Source organism: Botryllus schlosseri, chromosome 14 (assembly GCF_051294905.1).
Source record: "Botryllus schlosseri isolate E-star chromosome 14, Bs_hap1, whole genome shotgun sequence".
Taxonomy (NCBI): domain Eukaryota; kingdom Metazoa; phylum Chordata; class Ascidiacea; order Stolidobranchia; family Styelidae; genus Botryllus; species Botryllus schlosseri.
In genome coordinates, this window is record NC_137249.1 from 13,761,525 (window position 1) to 13,789,488 (window position 27,964).

Here is a 27,964-nt window from a genome sequence, read left to right on the forward strand (position 1 = left end):
TGGTATTGCATGACCGGTGTCGAATAGGCGACAGAGTGGGATATTTCATGATCATTGATATGACCAGGCAAAAACTCGTTTGTAAGTAATAACTATATTCGCGACTCTGTCACAACTCTATATTGTACTATAGGAGTGGACATTACAGATCCGATATCATTCGGCAAAGCTGAGTGATTGGCTGCTTTATTCGCTTTCTGAGCACAACCCACTTCGAGATACCAATATAGTCTGTTTTTTGGAAAACATGTAAGCCAACGCTGGTCATTTCAAATTCGATTTTCAAGGGCAGTCAGCTTTAACGATGTCCATTCGAAGACACAAGAACGCCTGCCAGGTTTGTGGATACAGTCGCACGTAACGGCAACTCATGGGCACGGGGAACCATCCAATCACCTTTGTTGTTGAATCGGTGTTTCCCTCGAATATCTTTATAGAATTTAAAAGAGTTATGAGTTTCAAGTATACGCTGTGTACCACTTGACTTGAACACCTGCATCGGTGATTGAAAAATGAAAATTGTCGTTATTCGAAGACGACCTTGTATATGCTGTACAGAAATAATGAATAAAACATTTTATTTGGTGAAAAATAAATCCTGAAATGAATTTGTTCAATCAGTTCAGTGTGACATTAGCTACTTAGTGACCTCATTGAAAGCAAGATGCCATGGTCTACGGCAAGAGAGTTTTTCAATTTTTCATACAAACCTTTTCTTCCCCTCCTTCTCTTATTATAGATAGGTTGTTTTCTGTGATTCCACACGCCACTTTGTACGTCTTGACCCAATACGTATTCGCTGCAAATTGAAAATATGTTAAAACCAGTCGGAGATGGGCTCGCGCCGTGCCCTGTAGTTACAGCCTTCCAAAACAAAATACCAGCCTATAGCCGCATTAATTCACAGCACATGGTGGGTTGCAGGTGATGCTCGGGAGGTATAAACTATAGTATACGCAGTGATGACTTTGGGAGTGGGCGAGGTTACCGTTCATCAAGGACCCCCTGGTTGATTTACACTCTTTCAAAAGGCCTCCCTCTTTGTTGGACTCACTTTTTGTGTTATTACCTTTTTGCGAATAACTGCGAAAATATGAGTGCCCAGCACTACTCATGAGAAAGATGGTATCACACAGAGGGGTCAATCGCCAAATATCTGCATTCGTCAGAAATGCTTCCTATTATTTCGCTCCGTGTATAATCTATTCGTTTTGCGACTAGCCGAAAGGAATCATTATAGATTCAAAGCAGAGGTATCAAACTCAAATGTGCTCGCGGGCCAATTTCCTAGTTTTTGTTAACGCCGCTGGCCGCAGCATCAATAATAGGGATATTCCATGTATAAATCCCAAGTAGGCCTTATTTGACAGGACCTTGCAGACAGGCATTCCACAAACATCGTGGAAATGTAATTTACTATTGTACTATTCACGCTTGACTCGAAAAAAATACATTTTCAAATATTTGGATGTTATTTTTTTTGTGCCGGTCATAATTTTTTTAATTAATGAGGTATAGACATCATGCGAGAGGATGCATCATGACACCGTAAAACTGTCGGGTTATAATATTGCAGCTAGTGGACCTTTGACGTGCCACAATTTTATGTAGAATATTTTAAAATCTACTGAAGATTGATCTGATATCATAGCATTTGAGCGGCGTATAGCCTAATCCTGGTTTTGATGTATAGTCGTGATAATTAGGCTATATAGGCTATTGTTACTGTCATTGCCAAAGTCAAATTAAATCAGCGTTAGATTTTGCCTTCGATTATTATTGGAACATATCAATAACAGCTTAAATATAATCACTATTGAGCCATAGTAAAAGCATTACTTCTTAAACGTTTTAGTGATCGTACCCTATGTGCTTCCAATAAGATTTCCCGTAGCCCTGTCAATTTCCAACACCATTTCTGATGGTAGGGCCTACCTATATTAATATCAAAAAGCCCATTCACATAAAATCGCGCGTGGCACGAAGACTATTACCAGTTGAATAAATTGGCCAAGAAAATAATCCACAGCATATAGGCCTAATTCCACAATGCATCTCGTACGCCCCGATGTGGGGCTTCGTACCCCGATGGGGTCTACGGACTCTGGTTAAGAACCACCTCGGGAATAGAAATGTTCAATCGGCGAAGAATTCATTGGTGTTACAGCTGTAGAGCGTACTATTACCTTACTCGACACCGATAATAACATGGATAAAGTGAACAAACAACACCCAGCATGTAACCAACTATACGTCACTGGGGTCACAGAATGCCAATGGTTACCACACTGACCTGATTAGATAGCTATAACCTACGCAACGCAAGCTACGACCTTTTGAAAAATTTGTATTCCCCATGGCAGTTTCATAGATTGTTGCGTCCGTAGGATTACAAGTCACCGTTTCGAGTCGCAAGTCCTTCTCTGATTTTAACGTTTGACCCGACTCAACTAGAGTCATTTTTATTTAATCACCCAGTCAATCCGAATTGAATAATTTTACGAGAAGGTCGCACCAAATCAAATCACAATTTTCAGTCACGAATCATCAACGGGTCATGTTTTATCATCATGAGCTAGAAATGTGACGTAATAGCTGATCTTCTACCGCATGGTAGCTTCTAAAAGTGATGTGATAGTGAAGTTTTTTGAGATTTCAGTGATTGTTATAGTAGTTTTAGCGTGAAATTTAAGTTTTTATATCTAAAAAATAGATATGCACTTGAATATATTGTTGAATACTTGAAATTCAAAAAGGCCGTCGCGGGCCGCACAAAGTGCTATCGCGGGCCGCGTGTTTGAGACCTCTGATTTAAAGCATCGTACCAATCGGTCAATAAGGGTTGTACTTGAATGATTTCGGAAGCCCGCTGCTTGACTTACGAGCTTTGAAAGGCTCACTCCTGCATTTACCAAAAAACGCGAATATCCGTGTACACGCGAAGAAGAAGGTACCGTACAAAAGGGACAATCATGAAATCTCAGTGTCCGTTAGAAGTGCCCACTATATTCCTTCGTTTTCATGCTCTCTATATTCATTGTGAGATTATCCAAAACGAGCCTTGCACCCTTGCAGATTAAAATCATGCATGGCTCTTATCAGTCGATCATGTAGTGTTTGGATTTGTTAGAAGCCCCCAGGTTGAGTTGAGCACTTTTGATGAGCCCGCCCCCTTCAATATAGGCATAACCTAATTGAGCACTCTGAAAAAATTGAAGATAAGGTCGCATTGAGGTAATAGGCCCTTTCGCCCTTACACCATAATATGCTGACCGGGATATTATAGTTGCACTGATGTAATCGCAAGCAAATGTATGCACCTGGATTAGCTCGGCCTTGTATAACGATTGCATCGATCGAGTGTGAAGAACCAAGATCGACTTGTATCCAATTTCCGAGAGTTGCTGGAAATTTGGTCATTTAATATATATCTTTATATATATATGATATCGCTATAGTATTATGAACATACATTCTCTGGGACACCAAGCACCTGTAGAAATCATGTCTAGACGTGCATATTTTGGGTTCCATGAGGCATTGTATTCGCTGGAGGCGCTTGTAGCAGAGTCGGGTATCGCTCCACTTTTCATCCCCATCAAACAATAGTGAACTGAAACACGAGGAAACCAAGGATAGAAAAACCAAATAGTGGAGGCTATGATGAGCTTTCTGTTTTTATCAACGTCTTCACAACTGGACACCGTGCAGGCATTTAAATGTTGCTGCACTTTTCACGGTTCTCATCTCGTCCGAACACAGCAGATTCATATAATAGTGAGCCATTGTAAAAACAAAGTCAAATACCAAGTCCTCGCTCTCCCTTCTAATGTACTCGGTTCTCTTTATATTCAGTAATGCAGCCTCAATATGTCACAATAATAGTAGCTTTGATTGAGATATAACACATAGTTAAACATGCATAAATAGAGAATACCACATGCTGTAGTAGGCTAACCTACGTCATCTTTGACCGACTTAGCTTATCTCCGCAGTACTTTTCCGAAATTAGAGCAAGTAAATTAACCCTCACCATATTCGCGGCAGTTCTTCAGATGTCAATCATTGAGACCAGGGGTTCTCAAACTGGTGGGGGGGGGCGAAGCTGCGGTAAATTAAACTTTAATTTTTCGTACTGCACGATTTACCTTCAATTCATAGTTATTGCTCTCTGTTTCGTCCGAATTACATATCTGAGAATTCTGTCATCAACAGTCATAACCTTCCATGCCATCAAATTATCCGTTATGATTGATAGCATTATGGTTGCATTCTGGTTGCATTTTGTGATATGACGATGAGGGGAGCGCGAAATTTTTCACTATCATAAAGGGGCGCGTGTCTAAAAAAAGTTTGAGAACATAAAGCGCGATGAGACTTCCAACCTGAATATGTCGTAAAGATCTTTATGCATCGACAGTAATCATGTCGAATAACCGCAATCGAATCGACATAGGACGCGATGACAAACGTGTAACGGTTTAAAAATGTGAAGTGTGCCTATAATAGAGCAACACGCGTATTGTTCGCATCAAAGGCTGTCAGCGTTGTGCATTTTCATTGCAGAGGATTGATTTTGTTATTTCATTGGTACTGAATTTTTTTAAATTCAATATGGCGCCGCGAGTGCATGTTGATCAGTTTTGAAATGACGGATGCAACGAAAATTGTTTGGGAACCACTGTTATTTATGTATCGACTGCTCTCATAAAATGATCATAAAGTCAACTTACGTGCGATTTCGGGAATTCTCCGCATCTTTTCAACCTTATCTGACAAATGAAAAGTTTAAAAATAACGCATAATCAAGGGTTGAATCGCAGGCATTTAGAATTCACTTTTCAAATTGTCAAGTTGCCTCATTACTTCTGATGGGTCGAATTCGTCACCCCTGTCTCCCTTGTCCCCTTTCATTCCACTAAGCCCGGGCGGACCACTCTTACCAGTCCTTCCCATACATGTGCAGCCTCCATCCGTACCATCTCCATCGATAACCGTGGAGCAAAAATCCAGAACATTTTGGCGATATCCGTACACAAGGCCCAGGAGATATGTCGATATAAAAATGTTGAGCGTAGAATTCATTTTGGTTTAATATAATGTTAGCAGACGACAATACGGTTGCTAAAGGCAGTAAGTTGTTAGAAATGAAATGATGTTGACAAAATACATGTTTTCATGTTACCAATACTTCCAGTCTTCCAATCATGCGCATTTGGGTGTGTATAGCGAATTTTATTACAACTTGAATTTAATTTCCTCCATGTTTGAATAAAGGTAAATATTCTTCAGACGTGATCAGTAACGAAGAACTGGAACATTTTCGACGTAAGTATTTTTCTCTACTTGAAGTACTTACTCAAGTAAATTTGATTTACTACTACTTCTACTTTTCCGTGTCGCTCATCTTCCTAACTGTTGGTCTTGGAATACGGGGCAGGTTGTCATTTCATAGCATTTTCTGTAACGGGACGCGGGGTAAACAAATGTTAAGAACCGCTGTTTCATGGCAATACTATTATATGCTACCCATGGTGCTATAGACCAGTGATTCTCAACCGCCGGTCGGCAAATACTTTCCTGCCGGTCCGCCAGGCGTATTACAATATTATACCTTAATTTTCAGATGAATTATTTTGAAGGCTTGTGCATTGATAAATTAAATAAATATCAAATTTTAACCTGATTCAGAACTTTCTGAGGTAACGTATTCGATTTGACTTGAATTAGTTGAAGCCGTGTCATTTGACGACATGAGAGCGACAAGCAGAATCTGACTCGCTAAACCGGGCAGTTTGTGCGATCATTCGTTTTCGATTCATTCATTTTGTGCGACCGTAACTGCCACACCACAAACTCGATTGGGGCCAAGCTGGAGGGGAACTAAAATTATTTAGTGAATGAACATAAATTATGGACTATTTTTTGAAACTTCAAATACCTTTTATCAACTTTTTTTTTCGCGCTTCGCGAGATTCAGTGTCAATAATTGTCTTGATTATTGAGTGCCCTTCCCCCAAGAAATACGCATGATTTAGAGAAATAGGCATTTCAGCGTCAGCCATTACCGCGCCACGACGCACCAACACATAATGACGTTTAGGCTGACATGGGACTCCAAAAAGTGTGCCCAAAACTCGGTAGAGAGAAAATTTTTACCGAAAAGGATTGCCCTTTATTGACCGAGAACTTAAATATAATGTCTAATCGTCCATAGGCACCTAGCTGTCCTGACAATCTGTACCCCAAAGGACAAATGCCATACCACAGAGAAAAATGATTTGCCAGTGAAGAAATTTCAATTTGGAATCGTGAAAGGATAGAAAATTTGTAGCAATATAATATATATGTAATTATTATTATTATTATTGACCGAATTAGTTATGAATTATAGAAAATTTTCGTGCTTCGCGCAATTAGGTCCCATCACCTCTTTGCCTACACTGAGTAAAATGCGTGCGCTCACGAGTATTGGTGAAAACATCCATCACACGATGGGGTCTGGGGGAGAAACCCCTCGGAAGTTTGGGGTATCACTCTGTGGGGGGCCAAGATCAACGTGTGTTGGGGAGTGGACTGACGAAGTGCTTTTTCGACCCTGATTTTGTGGATGGCCAGGTATTGCTGTTGTCAGGTGTTTTCATGCCGCACACTGGTGGTAGTGGGCAATGAGCAGGAGAGCACGGCAAGGTATGCTTGGTTAGACTCCAAAACGCTTCTTCTCTCGATATTGTCGGAGGGAAGAATATTACTCGAGTTGGCATGGTCGGAAAAATCCGCGGCTTACCGCACGAAAGACTTTGAACGACTCTCCGCGGTAGCACGTTGCTAAAATCATATAGATTCTATCTTGGACATAATTAATTACGGTCAAAACTCTCAAATGTCACTATCTAGCAGTAGCACCATATCCTTCCAGGAAATGGTGGCATACTTTACATATTGGGTTAATTTTAATTTTTGATAGTCGGTCCGCCAAATATTTTTTGAAATTTTACCGGTCCGCGAGGTGAAAAAGGTTGAGAACCACTGCTATAGACCTCTGCTGTAGAAATTTATGCACCCTGTAATGTAGCAGCACGAACCCATCTCTCCGCACCGTTCGAATAGCTCAATTTACAGCGTTTTTATAACTACTTTTTACGTCTATTTGTACTTACTTGAGTATAGCAGTCAAATCAAGCCAATTCTATTCGGACTTGACTTGGTTTGGAGTTGCTTTTATATGCACTAACTCTTCTCGTGCTCATGTAGAATTGGGTCGCTACTTCTTCGTCTAGTAGAGTAACTTTATTGGCTATATTGATCAGCTCTGTATACACCATGGATTCATATTGAACTTGATCATAAACTAATTTGTAAATCTCTAAATATAGGTCCCGCGATTAAGTTTCAGTCCTAACCGACGGTCTCCTAAACTGAGCATTTGAGCATTGCTAGTTGTTTGCTTTCAAAACCTCGCTTTGGATTTCCGATAACCTTTCCTTGCACATTATTACTTTCTATTCAAATATTAAAACGTTTTGGACGGTTGGATCGGTTTGCGAGCTCCATTCGGAAAGATTTCACGCCATCGCTATTCTTGTCTGAACGTCCTGCGGGCGAGCTCTCTGGAAACAACCACAGTATCTTCGATAATCTGTAGTATTAGGTCTTGTCATACATAGATATGTTCATGAGATATAGCATGTTATATGTCTTTTCAGCTTTATTTTAATCGGAATGAGTAGCCGGGGGCATAAGTAATCCGAAAATGGAAAAATTTCACCGCTGACACAATCACATAATTTAATGTATTTCGAATATTCTGTCCATATTCTACACTTGTGAATGACAATATTTCAATGCTAAAAAGTTACACTAGCTGACTATTGTCTCCGGCACGTAGATTTAATCCGCTGAATAATATACACCAGTATATTTTCCTGGTCATGATTATTTGACGAACAGGACACATGATATGCATTACAGTGGAAATACATATGTTCAAAACTGTACGTAGACACACATACACTTAGACCAGGGGTGGCCATCCTTGTTGCCATTCACGGCCGCATTTCGACTACTCATGCAGCCTATAAACGGCCGCCTTCCAGCGCATAGTCGCAATGAACTAGTTGGACGCCAAATGCCAATGTTAAAGTGTCTGTCAATTTCTAGTGAACTCCGGAATAGTCATAGGCTTACTATACGCACCGAAATCGCGACCTGTCATTGGTCGTGTAAGGGTACTGGTGATAGTCGTGCGAAGCGCGAAAATATTTTCAGATTCGCCAATGAATTTTGTCATTTATATTAGTAGTTTTACATAATACTGTGAAACTTTAATCCTTTCTCAGCCCATGTGATCAGATTCACCGGTAGAGTTGATGGAGGGGGTGTTTTCGAAAATTTAGGGCAAGTTATAAATGATTAGGCATCTTCGGGTGAACCAATTGTTATTAGTCACTTTGTTGCACTGACCTCCCATCAGGATTGTCGGTATAGTGAGGAGTTCACGATTACGAGCTGATATTTCTACATGGGGCGCATCATTTTCGTCTTCTGTTCGAATCTGTAGGCCTACTATGGGGCTCTGATTGTAAGGGGCCCTGCTATATTAAAATCGAAAAGTGAAGTCACACGCGACGACAATTTCAAGATTAAATAAAATCTCTCAAGAAATCGGGAGTCAATTCTTATACTCAAATTGCATGTCGACTGCCGCTAAAACATACTAATTGCATTACGTGTTCACGGTTGTACAAAATTCCTTCTACGGCAGCATGCGGCCGTACGGCCTAGGTTGACCACCCCTGACTTAAACTTATGTTGGACATGTAGGCTAAATATCATATTTTAGGTAAGAGGTTTCGATCTTTGTGACATTTTTGTCACCGGCGTTATTGGCGCTACGCCGTGTGAATCCAGAGGCTTTTGCATATGCATTGTTTCCCTGACATTTTCACAGCTGCATTGTTATTTTTACCTAAACATGACATGCATTACCCCGTCCGTCTATTGTCTAAAACACTCGAAAGAGCGAAATCGTGGCTACTACCATTCTATCCACATTTTTCTCGCTTTGTGCATGCCGAGGAGACGTATAGGCAACTCCGCATAATTAGCCTGTAAAGACATACCGTGCTTCGCGCGGTGTCATATTTGTATTTGCAGGGGAAAGCGAAACAAAATATTTAACTTTATTTAATACATATTTTACCAATATTTACCGCCTCTAATACATTACCTACAAACGCGTGTTCAATAACAAGAAGTGCCTGTCGACGCTGGATTCTTCGTGGACCGTGACTTACCCTAAGTGATTTCGCATCGCTTCCCAGTGCAATGTCCAGGGACATATAGTGAGAGGTACTGAAATATTTTTAAATATAGACTATGTGTCAGTTCTTATTGATTTCGCATAGCTTGACAGGGATTAGCCTACGACATGGTTTCTCATATTGAGTTTGGGACTCTGTCTGGTGTAGATCAAGTTCTCTAGGGCCCCTCGTGGTTCATTCACCATGCCATTATGGTACATTGTCCATCGCTATACATCACATGCCTTTATGACCTTCTTCTCGTTCATCATGTGACTTGGAACCAATGTTCCCTCTAAGCTGCGCGCGTGCGCGGCCGTGCGCTGCTGACAAAGTCGCCGCGCACAGAAAAATCTGTGTCGCTCACACGAAAGCCGAAGTGACGACCTTTTTTAGTGGTTACGCACTGTTGTTCAAGGGACCGCGCAGAGAGTTGGTGAGTGCGCGTGGACTTGTGCAATTATATGAAGATTTATCCGCACCCTACATCATGGATCGGTGTATATGCCGGAACAATCATCAAGGACAAAACAGAATACTTGTCCTTTCCTTTCCTTAACACGTTATTGATATATCAGGGGGGGTGCTAGGGTTGCATTTAAAACAAAAGTCAATTTAAAACAAACATAATTGAAACAAGGCCTTAATTTAAAACATGTTTTTAAGCCATGACGTCACAAAGATTCTATTGTGACGTCATCGTGGATTGACATTGACAATTGAAAACATTGAATTAATGTTAATTAATGTTATATTGACAATGTTGAACCGACTATAATTCTGGGGGTTCCAACCAGAGTTGGATCAATTGTAATTTGTAATTGAGCTGAATGTAATTAACTACATTTTTCAATGTAATTGTAATGTAATTGTAATTGAAGCATTTTTATTTTGTGTAATTGTAATTGTAATTTGACAAAAATTTTGCTCAATTACAATTTCAATTACATTAAATTGCTATTGAGACCTGACAAGCACAACATAAAATAATTGACTTATAATGCATTCTCTTTAAATGTCGACAAGGAATTTGGTGGATCCATTCGCGGAAGCCCTTGACTGCGCCCTTGCGGGCGAAGTTTTTTATTTTTACCGCTATGCTGGGCTCGGCTGCCATTGTATACAATTATTAGATTACTAACCAACGGATGGATTCGCAACACGTGACTCACGATTGAATACGCCGAGAAGCGAACTGCTGAGCCGGCTAAAAGAAGCAGAATTGATAGTCCCATAGCTGGCGATCCAAGCGTCGAAATTTGATATGTATGGTCCTAATCGAAAGCTAGTGTCGCACTGATTCCGCAATAAAAGTATATTTCCAGGCAATGGTACCATCCCAAAATAGTCGTGAAAGTCTGGGAATCGGCATTGTTCTGAACAATCGCTGGGCGTAATTGGTCATTGTTGTGGTCATGCTGCTGCGGCGCTCTCACTTTTCAGAACAGTCGGCCTTAAACGGCTATTTTGGAGCAGTTACATCGCCCTGACGAGATTTTAATTTGTATTTTCGGAATTAGTGCATCAATAGCTTACGATAAAGACCAGATGCATCAAATTTGGACGCTTGGATCGCCAGCTCTAGGACTACAAAGTTTGCTGCTTTTAGCCGGCTCTGCAGTACGTTTGTCGGTGCATTCATCCGTGACTCACATCTTGCGCATCTATCCGTGGGTTGGCAATCTACAATACGATTTCAGATCACGATGCTGCATCGTTACTTCGTCTGGCTAACTAACCAGACCACTGGATATTATATAACGTCTTATCTGACAAAGCACGGTTTTGTTTTACTCCTCATCCTAGTTCCTACGTCCCTCGATAAAAATAATATTATTTCTTTAATTGTATACTATATACGCAAATCCAACACGTGCATATATTATAATACTTTTTTCAACGACATACTGCATACTGGAATAGTTCGAAAACGTTTTTTCTTTTTATTATTTAACGGGTATTTGCGTATCATGAATGAAACACGAATACTTGAATTGTTGTTAATTACGACGCTACGGTTGTCAAGGAGCACGGTTGAATTTATGATTATTCAATTACATGTTCAACAGCAGCAATTGTAATTGTAATTGTAATGTAATTGAAGCATGCAAGGAGTAATTGTAATTGTAATTGTAATTTGATATTTTTAGCATGAAGTAATTGTAATTGTAATGTAATTGAAACATGCATGAAAGTAATTGTAATTGTAATTGTCATTGAACTGAAATAATGTAATTGATCCAACTCTGGTTCCAACCATCCCATATCGATATACGTCGGCTATAGCATAATTTTACAATTAAAAAAAACAGTGTCTTTTAAAAAGGCCTTTGTTTAAAACACTGTTTATCGTTAGTTTTAAATGCAACCCTAGGTGGTGCACTGGTGGAAATACACACTCTTTTTGCTAAGAGTGTATTGCGGTTGTGGTACATTATTGTCTTTAACCCTCAGCTAAGAGTTTGATGTCCCCGAAGGCTTGCGGATTAACGTGAGTAGACGACCAATTATCTAATCTGTACCATGTAACGTTTATGTGTGCGTGCAATTCCCTTTTAGAAATGAATAAATCAATTTAAAAAGCGCGATGTGTTTTCAAGTAGTCTTCAGGCATTCCATCCGTCCCACGCAAGGCCGACGCATGCAGTCATCGATCGTAAACATCAGTTGGGCGACATAACATTAATTTTAATAAGTGATGTAAGGATGTAAGGTAATTTTACTATCCCATATGCACTCACATTTCATTATTTTTATTGCGAAGGGTGAGTGGCTCTGTTTACATTTATAGATTGACTTTGATGCAAGCCGCATATATAGGCTACACGATGGAGGTCACCGTCTATGTACAATGTACATCAGTGGTTCCCAACCTTTTTCGGTGGCAGGGCCAAATTTAGAATTTCATAGTACGGCCGGGGCCGCACGAATACCTAGGCGATGAAAGGAGCCCAAAATAGTCACCAAAATACGAAAATTGGCATCGTTCCGATCATGCGCTTGACGCCATTGGCCATTCTGTTGCCGCGTTCCCGTTGTTCAGAACAATCAACCTTTGCTGGCTATTTCGGAGTATAGCTTTATTGCCCTCGCGAGATTTCAACTCGTATTCTTGGAATCAGTGCAACACTTGCTTTCGATAAACACGGACATATCAAATTATACGGACGCTTGGGTCGCGAGCTATAGGACTACAAATTATGCTGCTTTTTGCCGGCTAAGCAGTACGCATCTCGGCGTATTCAATCGTGAGTCACTTGTTGCACATCTATCCGTAAATTAGTTATCAATACCAAGGGCCGTAACAGCACTTCGTCAATCCCCCCGCCCAGAAAAAAACGTTTCTCTTGGGTCCCCCATAGGGTGATAAAAAGAACTTCGAAACCCCCAGATCTCCTCAGGATAGATGGCTATTTACCGCTATTTATCATCTCAATCAGGTGTCCGTTTTAGGCAGCTTCTCTCGACTAATCGCGCGAAGCGCGAAAAATTTATAAAATTCATGATTGAATCGGTCAATATAATCGGGAATTGCATATATATTGGATTCAATTTTTATCCTCTCTCTGCTCACGTAATCAGATTGACCGGTTGAGCCGAGTGAGTTGTGTTTGAAAAGGTAGGACCACTCAATAATAATTAAACATCTTCGGGCGGAACGAAACAGCACTTCGTCAGTCCCCCAAAAACTTAGGTCTTGAGCTCCCATAGGGTGATAAACCAACCCCCGTGCCTTTGTTCGCTTCTGCCGCGAAACCAGGATCCCCGTTTAGTGAGCCAGTATGGAGCGCGAAAATTTTCGATAATTCAAAATAAAATAGGTCAATAAGATCGGCAATTGCATATATATTGCTATCAATTACTTGTCCTCTCTGCTCACGTAATCAGATTTACCGTTAGAGCTGAGTGAGGTGTCTTGGAAACTGTAGGGCCCGTAAATAATAATTAAACATATTCGGACGGGCGGACCCGTTGGTACGACTTCGTTACATGATGTTATTTGTTATTTCGTGACCTCCAGTCTGCTATATCAAGAAATATAGAATCGCCCAAACATACTAAACTAAAAGATGCACACGATTTCAAATTGGTAGTTCTTCACTGGCATATAATTTTTCCCTGCGGGATGGTAGCCTATTTGCCTCGTGGCGTTCAGATTGCCAAGACAGGAACATTCGGCGCCAGTCATTTAGGCGCCTATGGTCAATTATACCTATATCTATTTTCAATATACATAACGAAGTTTTCGGTCAGCGTAAGGGCAGTCCTTTTTGGCCAAGGTTTTCTAGCTGCCGATCGTTCTTGCACGCTTCTTGGAGTCGCATGTTACATGGCCTAAAACTTTATATGTCTTCGTGCGTCGTGGCGCGGTAATGGCCAACGCTGATATGCCTACTTTTATAAATCTTTGCGTAGTTTATCTTTGTCGAAGAGTACCGAATAATTAAGGTACGCGGAAACTTGAAATCGCGCGCAGCGCGAAAAATCTTTGAAAAAGTTGCATAAGATACTCTATAATTTATGCTTATTCACTAAATAATTTTGGGCCCCCTTCGAGCTCGCTCCCCCAATTGGGGGGCTGGGGGTGCGGCAGTTACGTTCCTGTCAATACCTATATCTATAGGTTTACTGCCCATTCAACTGGAAAGTTAGGGCACATTGCATTGAAACAGCAGTGACGTAATCTTCGCAGTCTACTCACAACTTTCCTGCAATCCTAATTGAAAACTCCAGACTCCAAACCAAGCAATTTTTTTTCATAAATCGATTTCTCAATATTTTTGTGGGGGCCGCAAGAAGGCTAGTCGGGGGCCGCATGCGGCCCGCAGGGCCGCGGTTGGGAATCACTGATGTACATTGTACATTGTACATCGTACATTGTACAAATATGCAGTGTATCGGAAAACTGTTGTTCTAGTAGTGTACTACCCCAACGCTGATTTCCGGATGATTGGAAAATATTCCAAACAATTTTAGTCCCCATAAGCGGGGCCTAAAATGTAGGATTTATCAATCTAAATTACTGGTCCCCAACCTTTATCTTGCCGCGGGCCACCCCGAGGTTTACTGCACACCAATAATTTAACAAAAAATTCGACTTTACTCCAAAAGTATATAGGATTATTAACATGTAGTAAGGGAAACTTATGAAAGTCTGTGAACTATATTGTTACCAATAAATTCCTTCACCAATATCTTTGTAAGGGTGTGTCATAACATGTGTTAAAATGTTGAAGTTAAACTCTTGTGGGAAACCCTCCAAAAATCTGTTAAATTTGACGAATTAAAAAATAAAATTAAAAAAATTAAAAATATATAATTATCGCCCATAAGTAACTTAGGACGGGTTTAATATTGGCTTTCAATAATTCTCAATTGATTGTAAACACTTATATTTCACTACAGGCTCTGCTTTGTGAAAAACACCACACCCACTTCTATATTTATGCGAAAAATAGCCTTTATTTCACACAGCTATGTTTACTTAAGAGATATTTCTCATGCACAATGTCTGACATTTCAACAGGCATTGCCTATGCCTTTCTTCAGACTCAGCATCATCGTGACTTCAGATTTTGCATGTAAGGACTTTACATACCCCACAGGCCGAAATGCACGTGACCCCATTCTTCTTGCAGTTGCATCTTGATGCAATCTTTTTGACAATCACAGCTTGTGAACTGCAATAGCTCTTCAGGATCAATGGGTTCCAGTACTGGATCTGGCTCATATCCATATACGCCTACTGTCCACCCGTAATCGTTGGGGTTTAGAGACGTAAAAAAATCAAATCTCTGGTATGCAGGTGCGCGAGGAGTGAATGTTGTGCATCTGCACCCTCTGTTAGGCTAGAGGTAGTGTCTCTGGTTTGATCACTCCTGCCGCTGTCTTCCTTGAGAACATGTTTTATCTTTTGGTGAGCTGCTGTGTCCATCAAAGACCATAATGACGCTATGAAAGCAACAGCCCGGATAGTACACGTAGCTCAAGTAATTGCTGGCAATTGCCTGTTGTGTCTGACGTTGTTCCCACTTCACCATGTACAGAAGCCAGCCACCATCAATTACGCGGGTACAGCATGGTTGGTTAGTCAAGTCAAGTTGATAAGTTCAGGCCTTCATGGTTGTATTTGAAAATTCTGCCTTGTTCATCTTCTGATCTTTGTTGCTGAACAAGGACAACGGGAAAGGAGTGAACTCATACTGTAAGCTTGTCTTAACTGCCATATCCCGCTGGGTAAAAATAATCAATCGGTTTAACAAATTCCATTAGTCAATGGGAATGTTTTACTCGTTGACTTTAAGACATTTTCTTAGTGATGACCGGGCTTTCACCTGGGATATGGCAACCATGGTCGACGTCACTGACTTTCCATCCTGGTTGATCTTCATGGTCATGATCATCCTAATTTAAGCTGCCCGGGGCCTACGATATACAATATCGTAGGCCCCGAGCTGCCCCTCGGCATTTCGACTACGTCATCATCCGTACTTGTGAATCCAGATCAGGAATACACGACCAACCCCCTTTCTCTATCGTTGACGAATGGCTTTATTTCCTCAAACCATTTTAGGTTCAATGGCCCCTGCATCTCGCTTTATCTGTGTCTTGGTGAGGTCTCCGTGAACGGGTATATGTTTATACTGACGTCCCCCCCCCCCACACTCTCCGGTTGACATTTGACAGACGACTGAGAATGAGCAGTGAGCAACCAACATCTATTGCCTCAAAAGCTGTTGCTCATTCTTCCTCTGCTCAGTTCACCAATGCGGTTCCCGTGGGCGGGTAGACAGACGTTCTAATGCAGTGGTTCTCAAACTGAAGGGGTGTGAAAGCATCTGAGGGGAGGCACGAAGCCGCTTGAAAAAATGATTTTTCTTGAATTCGAAATGAGTTTAATTTGTGCTTAAACTTCCAAGGTTCACCAATGGCAATAATCCTAATTAGGCCTATATTTCGATTTGAAATGTCATAATTCCTCCGCACCACCCAAACACTGATTCTAGATCTTGAGTGATACTGAACGTTGCACTATAATAAGAAGATGTCCCTGAATAAAGAGTAACTGGTAAATGCGTGGAGCTGCCAGTGGTCTTTGATTTTTCACTATCATCAAGGAGCATGCTGAAAAAAGTTGGAGAACCACTGATGATGGCCTGCAGGTGTGAAGTATATTGGTAACAATGCAGGACATATTCTCATTGTGGTCTGCGAGTCACTCGGTTCTGATAAAGACCTTGGGCATTTCTACCAAGTAGTGGTAGCCTACTCCACCCTGACAGAGTGCAGGCGTTCCTCCTCTTTTTGTGAATCGATCGAACGTTTCTTCAAACCTTCGCTCAAATACTCGCACTACTAGGTCGGTGTGTCTGGCTCCCAGTTCACCATCAGCCACCTTTTCTATGAAGGACTTCATATCACCACGCTCATCCTCAGTTAAGGCAATTTTCATGGCATGTTGATAGATAGCTGCATCGACGAGGAGGTGAGCGCGGATTGCTTTGTCAAAACATATCCTCCATCCAGTATGTAGCTGGTTGTTGTGCTTCAAGCATAGATCAACTGGATCACATCTAGTAGCCCAAAATCTTCCATGATGTTACCAATTGATCCCAGATAAGATTTCAATAGATGAAAACCACCCAACGTTGGAATGACTGGTAAATTTGTCTGCTTCATTATATAACCTATACATCCCTCAGCTGAATCGGAAGATCGACGGTAACTTTAGTGACATCAGCTGTGTGCACTCTTTAAGAGTGGTGAAGGTGGTGTTCAAGTCATTACGGTCTCCTTCAATAACTGGATGGAACTCGATCTGTGTGCGCTGTTTTGCATAAGCATTGATTCTCTTCATCCAGCCAGAATGTTTAAACTCAGGTAGGTTCATTGGCTTTAATAATCCAGCCCGCTGCTCATAGTGTGTTACCTGGACTGATCCATGAGCCAACGATAGGAAATTATGGTAAAACAGCAACGATCCATGCAGAAACAATCGACATTGAACTCACACAAGTCCGTGTTGGGTTCATATAGTCGCTTTTACTTCGGTACAATTGCGTCCATCTTACAGAACGGAATAATACAGAAAATACCGTTTTAGCCCTTGCCGGACGGCTTAGTGCTGTATTTGAAGAATTACTGTCCTGATTTCAAGCCTATCTACGTGTGATTTACCCAGTAATACATTATACAGAATTTGTTGAATCGTTCGGTATCGAATTACTGAACGGTGTACTTATGACTATAGATAACTATGCCATCAGCGCCATTACTGGTACATATATTTTCCATAAAACAGTCTGTAGTGAAAAGTATACTTTAACAATCAATTGAGAATCACGAAAAGCCATTATTTTACCCATCCTTAGTAACCTATACACTGTTAAAAATATTCCATACCAAATTACTGGTCTGGTCCTGGCAGCAGTTTTACGACTCTGAGACCGGTAAATTTGAAAAATATTTTCCCGTAAATAATATTGACCGTAATTTATTTTTACAAAGACTGACTGTTAAAATTTTGTACGGAAAATTCCCGCTACCTGACGTAACGGAAAACGGCTGTAATACCAAGTTACCGGTCTGGTCCAGTGCAGCAGTTTTACGCTGATGAGACCAGTAAATTCGAAATAACTCTCCCCGTAATATGATTTTACATATGCTGACCGTAGGAAGTTTTACTGAAAATTTCCGTAACTAAAGGTAACAGAAATCTGCTGTAACATCAATATACTCGTCTGGTCCCTTGCAGCAGTTTTACGTTCCTGAGACCAGTAAATTTGAATCAGGTTTATTTGTTGCGGGAACACGTAAAAAAAGTATGGATGATGACGAAAATCCAGTCTTTCTTGTGAAAATCATCAGTCAGCAACTGCCTGAATGAAGAGGGCTTCATCAAAACTTCAGCAGCAGTTGAAGGACTGTACTTTGAGCCATGCTCTTTTGTAGGTTCTTCTATAATCTGAACAAAGATTATGCAGTCATCAACACAGTTACAATTTGGAAACTTTAAGACGCTATAGTATGACAAACTGCGACTTTTCATATTCTTGTCAATTTCTCGAATGATGATGACCTAGGATAGCGGTGTCGAACATAAGGCCCGCAGGCCTCATGCGAAGCAATTCTGAGTAGTTTGAAAAACCCCTGTATTACCCAGCACATTTTCTAACAAATGTTGAGATATTATTGTAAGAAATACTTCATCATCGGGAACAAGTTGGTGATACTGACATCCAATTCCCAAAACTCCCAAAAGTGCACACTGAGTTCATAATTTTATGAAAAAATGAGCCCAAAAGTAGTTATTTGTGAAGTGAAAAAGAAACTGTTATATGCAGATCGCATGGAGAATATAATAGTTACAAAAAATACAATTCAAATATATGGCGCTTCTTCGTTATACGATCAGAGAGAGTGAGTGCTCCCCATGGTACCGATAAACAATGTTCCCATTGAACATGATACAATGTGACGTGTTTCACATGATATCAAGCTGTGCTGCCCCTGAACTCGATATTTTTTTCTACGCAGGCGACCTGGGTTCGATTCTCGCCAGTACCCTCTTTCTGTGAGTCGCTGCTTGGAGATCCGGTGATGGGCATGGAGATTTAAGCAAATGAGAAGCAGCAAGGATTAGAGTCTGAATGACGATAACCAAAGGACTTATTTTTATATTCAATGAACACAGTGTGAAAGTGGTTTTTACTCGTATTTCGCATAGTCATTATGCTGTAAAGATACATTAGCGTCGTATTGGAAGTTCGGCCTTGCTCACACGATCGCTGGTCATGTCGGTTGATTAATTAAACTAATTAAATTCAGTGGTTCAATCACACAATATATGCAGTTCAAAGAGACATTTCGGGTGAAAGTTGTAGAGAAGACAGACAGAAGTATATGTGCAACAATACTGTGACCAGGGCTGTGGAGTCGGAGTCGGAGTCGGTGGAGTCGGAGTCGGAGTCTGGGTAATTTTCGCTTGATGGAGTCGGAGTCGGAGTCGTGAAAACTATAATAGCTGGAGTCGGAGTCGGAGTCGGAGTCGGTAGGAAAATACTGACTGGAGTCGGAGTCGGAGTTTGTGAGAATGACCCTGACTTCGACTCCGACTCCGACTCCAACTTCTGTATCATGAAAACATTTGTTTTCAAAGAATTTTCAATATAATTTTCATGTACCACCAATCAATGTTATTAATAACCATACAGATCACGTGCGGCAAGCCTATGGCACGCATGGCAAATTTCGCGCACGAGAAGGTTAGGTGTGGCCTGTGAGGTAATTCTCGAAATTATTTATGACATCAGGTACAATTGCAAGGTCAACCAAAATTTGATTAGCATGACCGCGAAATTTGATGATGACTAAAACAACAGTTCTGACGCATTGACGTATCCAGGGGCCAGCCACATTTATCCCAGATCTTCGTATATGACCATAAAGTAGATTGTTTCATAGCAGATTTATTGACTTGACTTGACATTTTTCTCGGTACTTCGCGTGATTCATTGTCACTAGATTTCTTGCATTCAGTAGGCCTATTTGAGCCCCCTTCTGAAAATTATAAATACATATTTTTCACAGAATTGAGTCTAACTATATTCGCAATAAGGAGATACGGCTTCGCTTGTGCACTCGCATCGAGATCGTCGACAAAACATTTGCACAAAATGATAGAGGCATGTTCACTGATACCGTCGATTTTGCTATGTCTAAACATCGAATAATCCTGTCCTTGCCAAATGAGCCCAGTGGTATGCAAATGCGCCCCCCAATGTATGTTAGCAACATATTTATTGATATAATTCAGACATTATATTGCAAAAAAATTTCGCGCTTCGCGCGACAAGGGCCTAATTGCGCACCGCACAGTTGCATGAAATATTATCAATTTTAGAGCGTAAGTATTGTTTGCAGTGTTGCCTAATTCGGTTTGCTCCTATCGGACGACTAGGACAAGGTTATCAACATTCCAGTTGCCCGCGCAATGGTTCGCAAATTTCATGTGTCCCTTTGGCCGACAAAGTTGCCCACCCCTGATATAGATAAAATTAGACATTATACTTACTACATTACAACTCAGTTGCACAGGGGAAGAAAATCGCAAAATGCGTTTTCGCGATGCAGTTTAAATTGATGCAATTCTTGGAATTATACCATGATACTGTGACAGAGCAAATGCATCGGCTGGTTTTGTAAAATTGTAAAAATGATGTAAATATGACCAAACGATGCTTCCCGCCTGACGAAATGAAAAATATTTGTAGTGTAGCTTGCTGTTTGGCTCGAACAAATGATTAAGAAAGACTGAAAGTCCCAATCCTTGAATACTTGATTAAGTACATGTAGACTAGACATAGGCTATGGTCTTTGACTACTTAACTAAATTCCGTTGATGACCAATGTATATTAGTAGTTAGAGTGTGTGTGCTTGTAATCAGGATAGTGTGCAATGACAAAATTAATAAGTTCAATCCCTTTTATTAGTTGCTACCTCATACACAAGAGCTACACTTGGATTTTTTATCTGCATTTTATCATACATTATTGGATATCTGCCATATTTGAATGATTCATACATTTCAGGATATTAGAGAGTCCACGTTATAAAAACTTGAAAAAGGAAGGATATTTAGCAAATCTTTCTTTCGTGTTAATTGTATAGTGGATAATTCGAGCTGTTCCACAATGAAACGATTTAGCATGCCACCGTTATTCATATGTTTGAGTATGTTTAATGGTTGTATGATAGTCATTCAACCGACAATGTGGCATATAATTTTCGAAGTAAATTGGTAATATTACTGGAGTCGGAGTCGGAGTCGGGAGTCGGAGTCGGTACGCTTAAAGACCCAGGAGTCGGAGTCGGAGTTGGAGTCGGTACGTTCGAAGACTCAGGAGTCGGAGTCGGAGTCGGAGTCGGTATATTGAAAATGTGTGGAGTCGGAGTCGGAGCCGGAGTCGGTGGTAAAATTTACCGACTCCACAGCCCTGACTGTGACAGATAGAGTGACCTGTGACTCGGACTTGAGCCGCTGGTGAATTCTTGAGAGATTGACCTGTGACCAGGGCATGGTATGGTTGTTGTATGTTTGGTGTCAAATTGGTACCGACTTCACTTTTGTTGTGATTACCTCTCTGTGTTAAAGATCATTCGTCGTAATGTACTGGCGTGGACTGTAATGATTGCAGACTGTCTACCTGTTTCGCGTACTGAGAACCGTTCTTCATTTATGTTGCTGTTGTCTTAACTGTTGGTATTGCGAGTATCGTAGTCAAGGTATTAGTTCATTTAAGCCGAAGTAATAGACTGCTTACGAATATTGTTTCGTGCTCACAACAATGGTACGGTAAGGTATGGAAGCATAGGCGCCGACTTTTATTTTTGCATGGGGTGGCGGCAGGCGCGTAGCCAGGGGGTGTCGAAACCCCCTCCTTTTGAAACGCAAAACCCCGTCCTTTTGAAATGACCATTCTGATGCTAATATTCAGTTGCATTCAACAAGTCGTATAATCAGTGTTACGCGCGGTCGCAATCAATTAGCGAGATTCGTCTGTGCACGCAACGCGATCTCCCGCTGAGATCATTGCGAAATTAGGTTATTGATTGCCGAGCACTCGGCATTCAACTCTGGACTGAGCAGTGACAGGGCACAACAATTCTGGAACACGAAAGACAGACAAGAAATATGATTACAAAAGCGTGCGGTCAATCAGTAATTAGTCCTTACCTCCAACACAATGGGCTTTTACTTCGTATTGAGTAGCTCGCATCGCGACAATTGGTTGCCGATCAACTTTGCGCTCAGAGAATATTTATCACAAAAATGGTTCACAAAATATTTTAAACGCGGCTTGCGGCCCTCATCGATGCAAATATTGCACTTTAATTCGTAGAAGGTGGCCGTATATTTGGTCGTCAAATCGCGATAGGAGATGGTGTTTCTCAGAGCGCGCGATGAATTCTAAGTTTCTAGCGATGAGGTCGAATTTTTACATCTCATAACGATCGTTAGTTTGCTGAAATCAGCATCAGTACGCTGTGCGAAATGCAAAGTAGTGATCAATTTTATCGGACTGTACAATCGGCCGACAAGGTTGCAATGATACCGAAATTGCAGACATGCCGCAAACCCGCAATAATTACAATAACAGGGTGCGCTAGTCATACCTAAATGCCCAGATTCGGCAATGGCAACGAGCACGATTTGTTCAGACGCGGGCACAAGTTTTAATCAAAAAGATACATAAACAAACAATTTTACACTCAAAGATTGTTACTGCATGCAGACGCGCTAAATCAAATCACCGACGATAGTGCACATGAGATATCGATGACCCATTTCGCATATAAATTAGGGATGGTGTGAACCTCTGAAAGGTTCAGGTTCGTGTGAACGCGAACCTTTTTGAAAGGTTCTGTGTGAACACGAACGTGAACCTCGTGACGTCACGTGACGTCATATTGCTAATTCCAACCCTATCGTCCAATGAAGTGATAGCCTATATTAATGTACACGATACCTAGCGAAGACTCGGTCCACATAATGCCACAATGCTGAAGTACATATCGGCGTTTTAAACGTCGCTTAATGTATCAACAGCGGTAATCAAAGGATAAAATAATTGCGTAAAATCAATACATTCCGTCGCTTTGCCAACAATTTCGACGAGGACTTACCAAGGAATATAAGCTTACGCCTTAACGGTCTTAGCCAGACCGGACAATGTGTTCGGAGTCTGAGTATTGCTATGCTACATTGATATTGAGCAGTGTGTACAACTGGTTTCAATACCCGCTACCGATACCACAAACAACAACAAGTTATGCAGCAGTACCAAGCATCTTAATCGCACGGATTTGGTTTTAATGATACAGTTAAGATATGAAGTCAAGATTGACCCCGTACGCCCGTTCGATTTTTTACATCAGAAGACGATATCAATAGCATTGATTGGTTGAATGAATAAGCATCATTCGCTGACTACGTATATCGCTCGTGATCTTGTGTGATTGCGGGTCAAGCTCACAGCACATAGTCACTAAATATTCACAAACGGAAAGCTGGTTATTCCGAGAAATTTTTTGCAACAAAGCAACTAAAACTTTTAAGGTTGTCAAGGTGCATGGTGCATGCTCGTTAAGCGTTGATTTTTTATGCTGCCAGCACCATGCATGGAGTGGTCCGCAGTTGAAATGCAATAAATTTGAGCCAAAGATCTTATAATGGAGTGAAAATTACAATTTACCAAAAGGTTCACAGTGCAGAACCTACCAAGGTTCTGTTGTGAACACGAACCTCTAAATTTCCGAGGTTCACACACAGAACGCGAACGTGAACCTCGCGTTCACGCCATCCCTAGATTCTACGACACGATAGCACGACTTCAGCCACAGGGTTTAATAGCTCAGGCTGGACCAAGAGGTTATAAGTCGTGAATGGGATGTCATGATTACGGCATGACTCAATGAGAAAGGACCGTTGAAAATCATATCTTGCACAATTCAGTAGAAAATGGTCGACGGTTTCGGCGATATTACAATGGAGACATAGCGGAGTATATCTGAACATCTTTTTAGGGGTATAAGTAGCTTCTGAACGATACCTACGTATGCCGTAGGCTCCGGGCTGATATTAACCAGCGCGTTGTCGGTATTAGAACACTATACGTGCGTAGCCAGTGAGTTTCTCATTTAAAACTAGAAATCCCGTCCTTTTGAAATGTCAATGTATTATCGATGCGGAGTACTGCAAATTAGCGGGAATCATTTATATGCGAAATGGGTCATCGATATCTCATGTGCACTATCGTCGGTGATTTGATTTAGCGCGTCTGCATGCAGTAACAATCTTTGAGTGTAAAATTGTTTGTTTATGTATCTTTTTGATTAAAACTTGTGCCCGCGTCTGAACAAATCGTGCTCGTTGCCATTGCCGAATCTGGGCATTTAGGTATGACTAGCGCACCCTGTTATTGTAATTATTGCGGGTTTGCGGCATGTCTGCAATTTCGGTATCATTGCAACCTTGTCGGCCGATTGTACAGTCCGATAAAATTGATCACTACTTTGCATTTCGCACAGCGTACTGATGCTGATTTCAGCAAACTAACGATCGTTATGAGATGTAAAAATTCGACCTCATCGCTAGAAACTTAGAATTCATCGCGCGCTCTGAGAAACACCATCTCCTATCGCGATTTGACGACCAAATATACGGCCACCTTCTACGAATTAAAGTGCAATATTTGCATCGATGAGGGCCGCAAGCCGCGTTTAAAATATTTTGTGAACCATTTTTGTGATAAATATTCTCTGAGCGCAAAGTTGATCGGCAACCAATTGTCGCGATGCGAGCTACTCAATACGAAGTAAAAGCCCATTGTGTTGGAGGTAAGGACTAATTACTGATTGACCGCACGCTTTTGTAATCATATTTCTTGTCTGTCTTTCGTGTTCCAGAATTGTTGTGCCCTGTCACTGCTCAGTCCAGAGTTGAATGCCGAGTGCTCGGCAATCAATAACCTAATTTCGCAATGATCTCAGCGGGAGATCGCGTTGCGTGCACAGACGAATCTCGCTAATTGATTGCGACCGCGCGTAACACTGATTATACGACTTGTTGAATGCAACTGAATATTAGCATCAGAATGGTCATTTCAAAAGGACGGGGTTTTGCGTTTCAAAAGGAGGGGGTTTCGACACCCCCTGGCTACGCGCCTGCCGCCACCCCATGCAAAAATAAAAGTCGGCGCCTATGCTTCCATACCTTACCGTACCATTGTTGTGAGCACGAAACAATATTCGTAAGCAGTCTATTACTTCGGCTTAAATGAACTAATACCTTGACTACGATACTCGCAATACCAACAGTTAAGACAACAGCAACATAAATGAAGAACGGTTCTCAGTACGCGAAACAGGTAGACAGTCTGCAATCATTACAGTCCACGCCAGTACATTACGACGAATGATCTTTAACACAGAGAGGTAATCACAACAAAAGTGAAGTCGGTACCAATTTGACACCAAACATACAACAACCATACCATGCCCTGGTCACAGGTCAATCTCTCAAGAATTCACCAGCGGCTCAAGTCCGAGTCACAGGTCACTCTATCTGTCACAGTATTGTTGCACATATACTTCTGTCTGTCTTCTCTACAACTTTCACCCGAAATGTCTCTTTGAACTGCATATATTGTGTGATTGAACCACTGAATTTAATTAGTTTAATTAATCAACCGACATGACCAGCGATCGTGTGAGCAAGGCCGAACTTCCAATACGACGCTAATGTATCTTTACAGCATAATGACTATGCGAAATACGAGTAAAAACCACTTTCACACTGTGTTCATTGAATATAAAAATAAGTCCTTTGGTTATCGTCATTCAGACTCTAATCCTTGCTGCTTCTCATTTGCTTAAATCTCCATGCCCATCACCGGATCTCCAAGCAGCGACTCACAGAGGGTACTGGCGAGAATCGAACCCAGATCGCCTGCGTAGAAAAAAATATCGAGTTCAGGGGCAGCACAGCTTGATATCATGTGAAACACGTCACATTGTATCATGTTCAATGGGAACATTGTTTATCGGTACCATGGGGAGCACTCACTCTCTCTGATCGTATAACGAAGAAGCGCCAAATATATTTGGTCGCACTGCTGTATCACTTCTACTCAAAGGCCCTGTTGACAGACAGAGAACCTCGAATGACGAATAATAATGAGCCAAATTCTAACGTCTACGTTTACAATTAAATCACTTGTGTTCCTCAAAGCGCATACGATGAGATAACGGCAGATTACGAATAAAACAAAGGGAGCATACAAATATGTCAGCTTATTCCGTCGTTAGAGTCAGTGTTTTAGCGCTTGAATTCAAACGATCAATCTTTGAAATTTTGCCAAAATTCCGTTGTTTGCGAGTAAAGGTGCTGCTAGAATATATCCATATGATATGATCGTGAATGTTATGTAATATACCAAAATGTATACAGGATTGATAATAAACTATTCAAGCAAAAAGTAAGGGCAGGCGTTTTGATGTACCATAATATTTTGAAATGATTTGACTGATCCGGCCCGCGAGCGGTTTGAAAGTTTGACTCCGGCCAGCGACGCAAGTTGAGTTTGATACCCCTCGCCTAGGACTTCTTACCTGAATCATCTTTTCCAGTGTGATTGCAAACTTTTCTGGCAATATTCCTTTGCATCCCACGGCACCGTGCTAGAAGCGATAGGCGAAACGATCCCTTTCTATCACATAAGCATTCGACGTCATGATTCATAATGCCATAACGCTTCTATTTTCGTTTAGTTGAATGTCAGAAAATGTAATACATTCTTATAAGCCATAGCTTTTGTTCACCATTAAACTGTAACGAAAATACATAGGTCTTCAGAAACAGCTCGGAAACTGCTATACCTACAATATCTGCAATCAACACCTGCAATATTCTTAAGCTAAAGTTAGCTGTGGCTTCGAAACCCTCAATATCTTACAGCAATGCATCTTGTTATTATCCAATACGAAAATATCGCGTCGACATAATATCTAATCTCGCAACATTCAGCCGCACGTGCTCAGGCTCAGACTGTCAGTCTGACGTCTGACGCCGCTATGTCTCGAATTTGTATGACGTCACAAGGTACTGTTCGCTCGAGCAGCTACGAATTGATGATCAAACAATTCATAAGGCCATTCGCAGGAAAAAGGTAAAGGACGTTTACTACTCTCGTCGCAATGGCAAAGGAGCATAGCATGGCGGCTATACAGTAAACACCAGCTCCAGTGTTTCGATATATAGTTTGCATCATACATGCGTCAAGGAGTCTGCATTGGTGGCAGAACTGGTCCAACAGATAATTACACAAAAGATCATACCTGCAGCAAAACTACATAACATACCAAATTCGCTTGGCATGCTACTATTGCTAGACCTTGATCAGAGGTGGTCAGCAACGAAGTACTTCTACTTTTTTGAAGTACTTAAGTAGTTTTCCTCTACTTCTGGTACTTACTCAAGTAGAACTAATTTTCGCTACTTCTACTTCTACTTCATAATATTTTGTTAACTACTTACTTACTTTTCGCTATTTTCAGTTTGTCAAGTAGAAGTAGTTTAATCTTCCAATCAGGAAGATAGCTTGAGGAATTCCGGGGCTGTTTTCACGGAGTATCAACATTTAATTTTCAGAAAAGTTGAGTAAGCCCAGAATTTTTGTCGCGCTTCGCGCACGGTGGATGTGGAGCGACCAATATGATTTCACGAAAGTATCGGTGAATATAATTTAGGTAGCGGGTTGCGTGGTTCCGTTGACACCGCATTGTCGCCCATATGAAATATTTCATCACTGTATATATAGTCCATCATAGCGTTTGAAACTGATGTTTCGCAATCTAGCATTTACTTATCATATCGTAGTCTAGCACTCCATGACGTGTCCTGATCTGGAACAGTGAGCTCCGACTTTTTTAGCTTTATACCTGTTTTGGCATACAGCCTTTGAAACTTTCTGGACTAAAGACATGAAGTACCTTTTCCACTTTCAGAAGTAGTATTTATCTTTCACTTTCAATTCCCAGTATCATACTTTGAGTTCTAATTAGTATCAGTTTTTTGTCTGAAGAACATACACGTTTAAAT

The 27,964-nt window shown here is 41.0% G+C and overlaps 1 protein-coding gene and 1 long non-coding RNA gene across 2 annotated transcripts; both read right to left on the minus strand.

The window, feature by feature from the left end:
* Nucleotides 1-77: 77 nt before the first annotated feature.
* LOC145456295 (lactadherin-like) lies at nucleotides 78-5,218 on the minus strand. The gene is made up of 6 exons (XM_080334373.1): nucleotides 4,839-5,218; nucleotides 4,734-4,772; nucleotides 3,473-3,613; nucleotides 3,321-3,404; nucleotides 711-799; nucleotides 78-429 (listed from the first exon to the last, which is right to left on the minus strand). Exons 1-6 carry the CDS (start codon nucleotides 5,083-5,085, stop codon nucleotides 283-285), a joined length of 747 nt encoding a protein of 248 aa, XP_080190499.1. The 5' UTR covers nucleotides 5,086-5,218; the 3' UTR covers nucleotides 78-282.
* A 12,862-nt stretch (nucleotides 5,219-18,080) lies between these two features.
* Nucleotides 18,081-27,050, minus strand: LOC145455849 (uncharacterized). Its single transcript, XR_013920437.1, has 2 exons — nucleotides 26,476-27,050; nucleotides 18,081-18,267 (listed from the first exon to the last, which is right to left on the minus strand). It is a non-coding gene; the product is annotated as an uncharacterized LOC145455849 (long non-coding RNA).
* Nucleotides 27,051-27,964: the final 914 nt, after the last annotated feature.

Coding starts and splice junctions, on each gene's coding strand:
- LOC145456295 (XM_080334373.1), bottom strand. CDS start 5,085: ATGAATTCTACGCTCAACATTTTTATATCGACATATCTCCTGGGCCTT. Junction 4,773..4,838: donor GCAACTTGACAATTTGAAAA/GTGAATTCTAAA, acceptor TTCATTTGTCAG/ATAAGGTTGAAAAGATGCGG. Junction 430..710: donor GAGAAGGAGGGGAAGAAAAG/GTTTGTATGAAA, acceptor AATTCTATAAAG/ATATTCGAGGGAAACACCGA.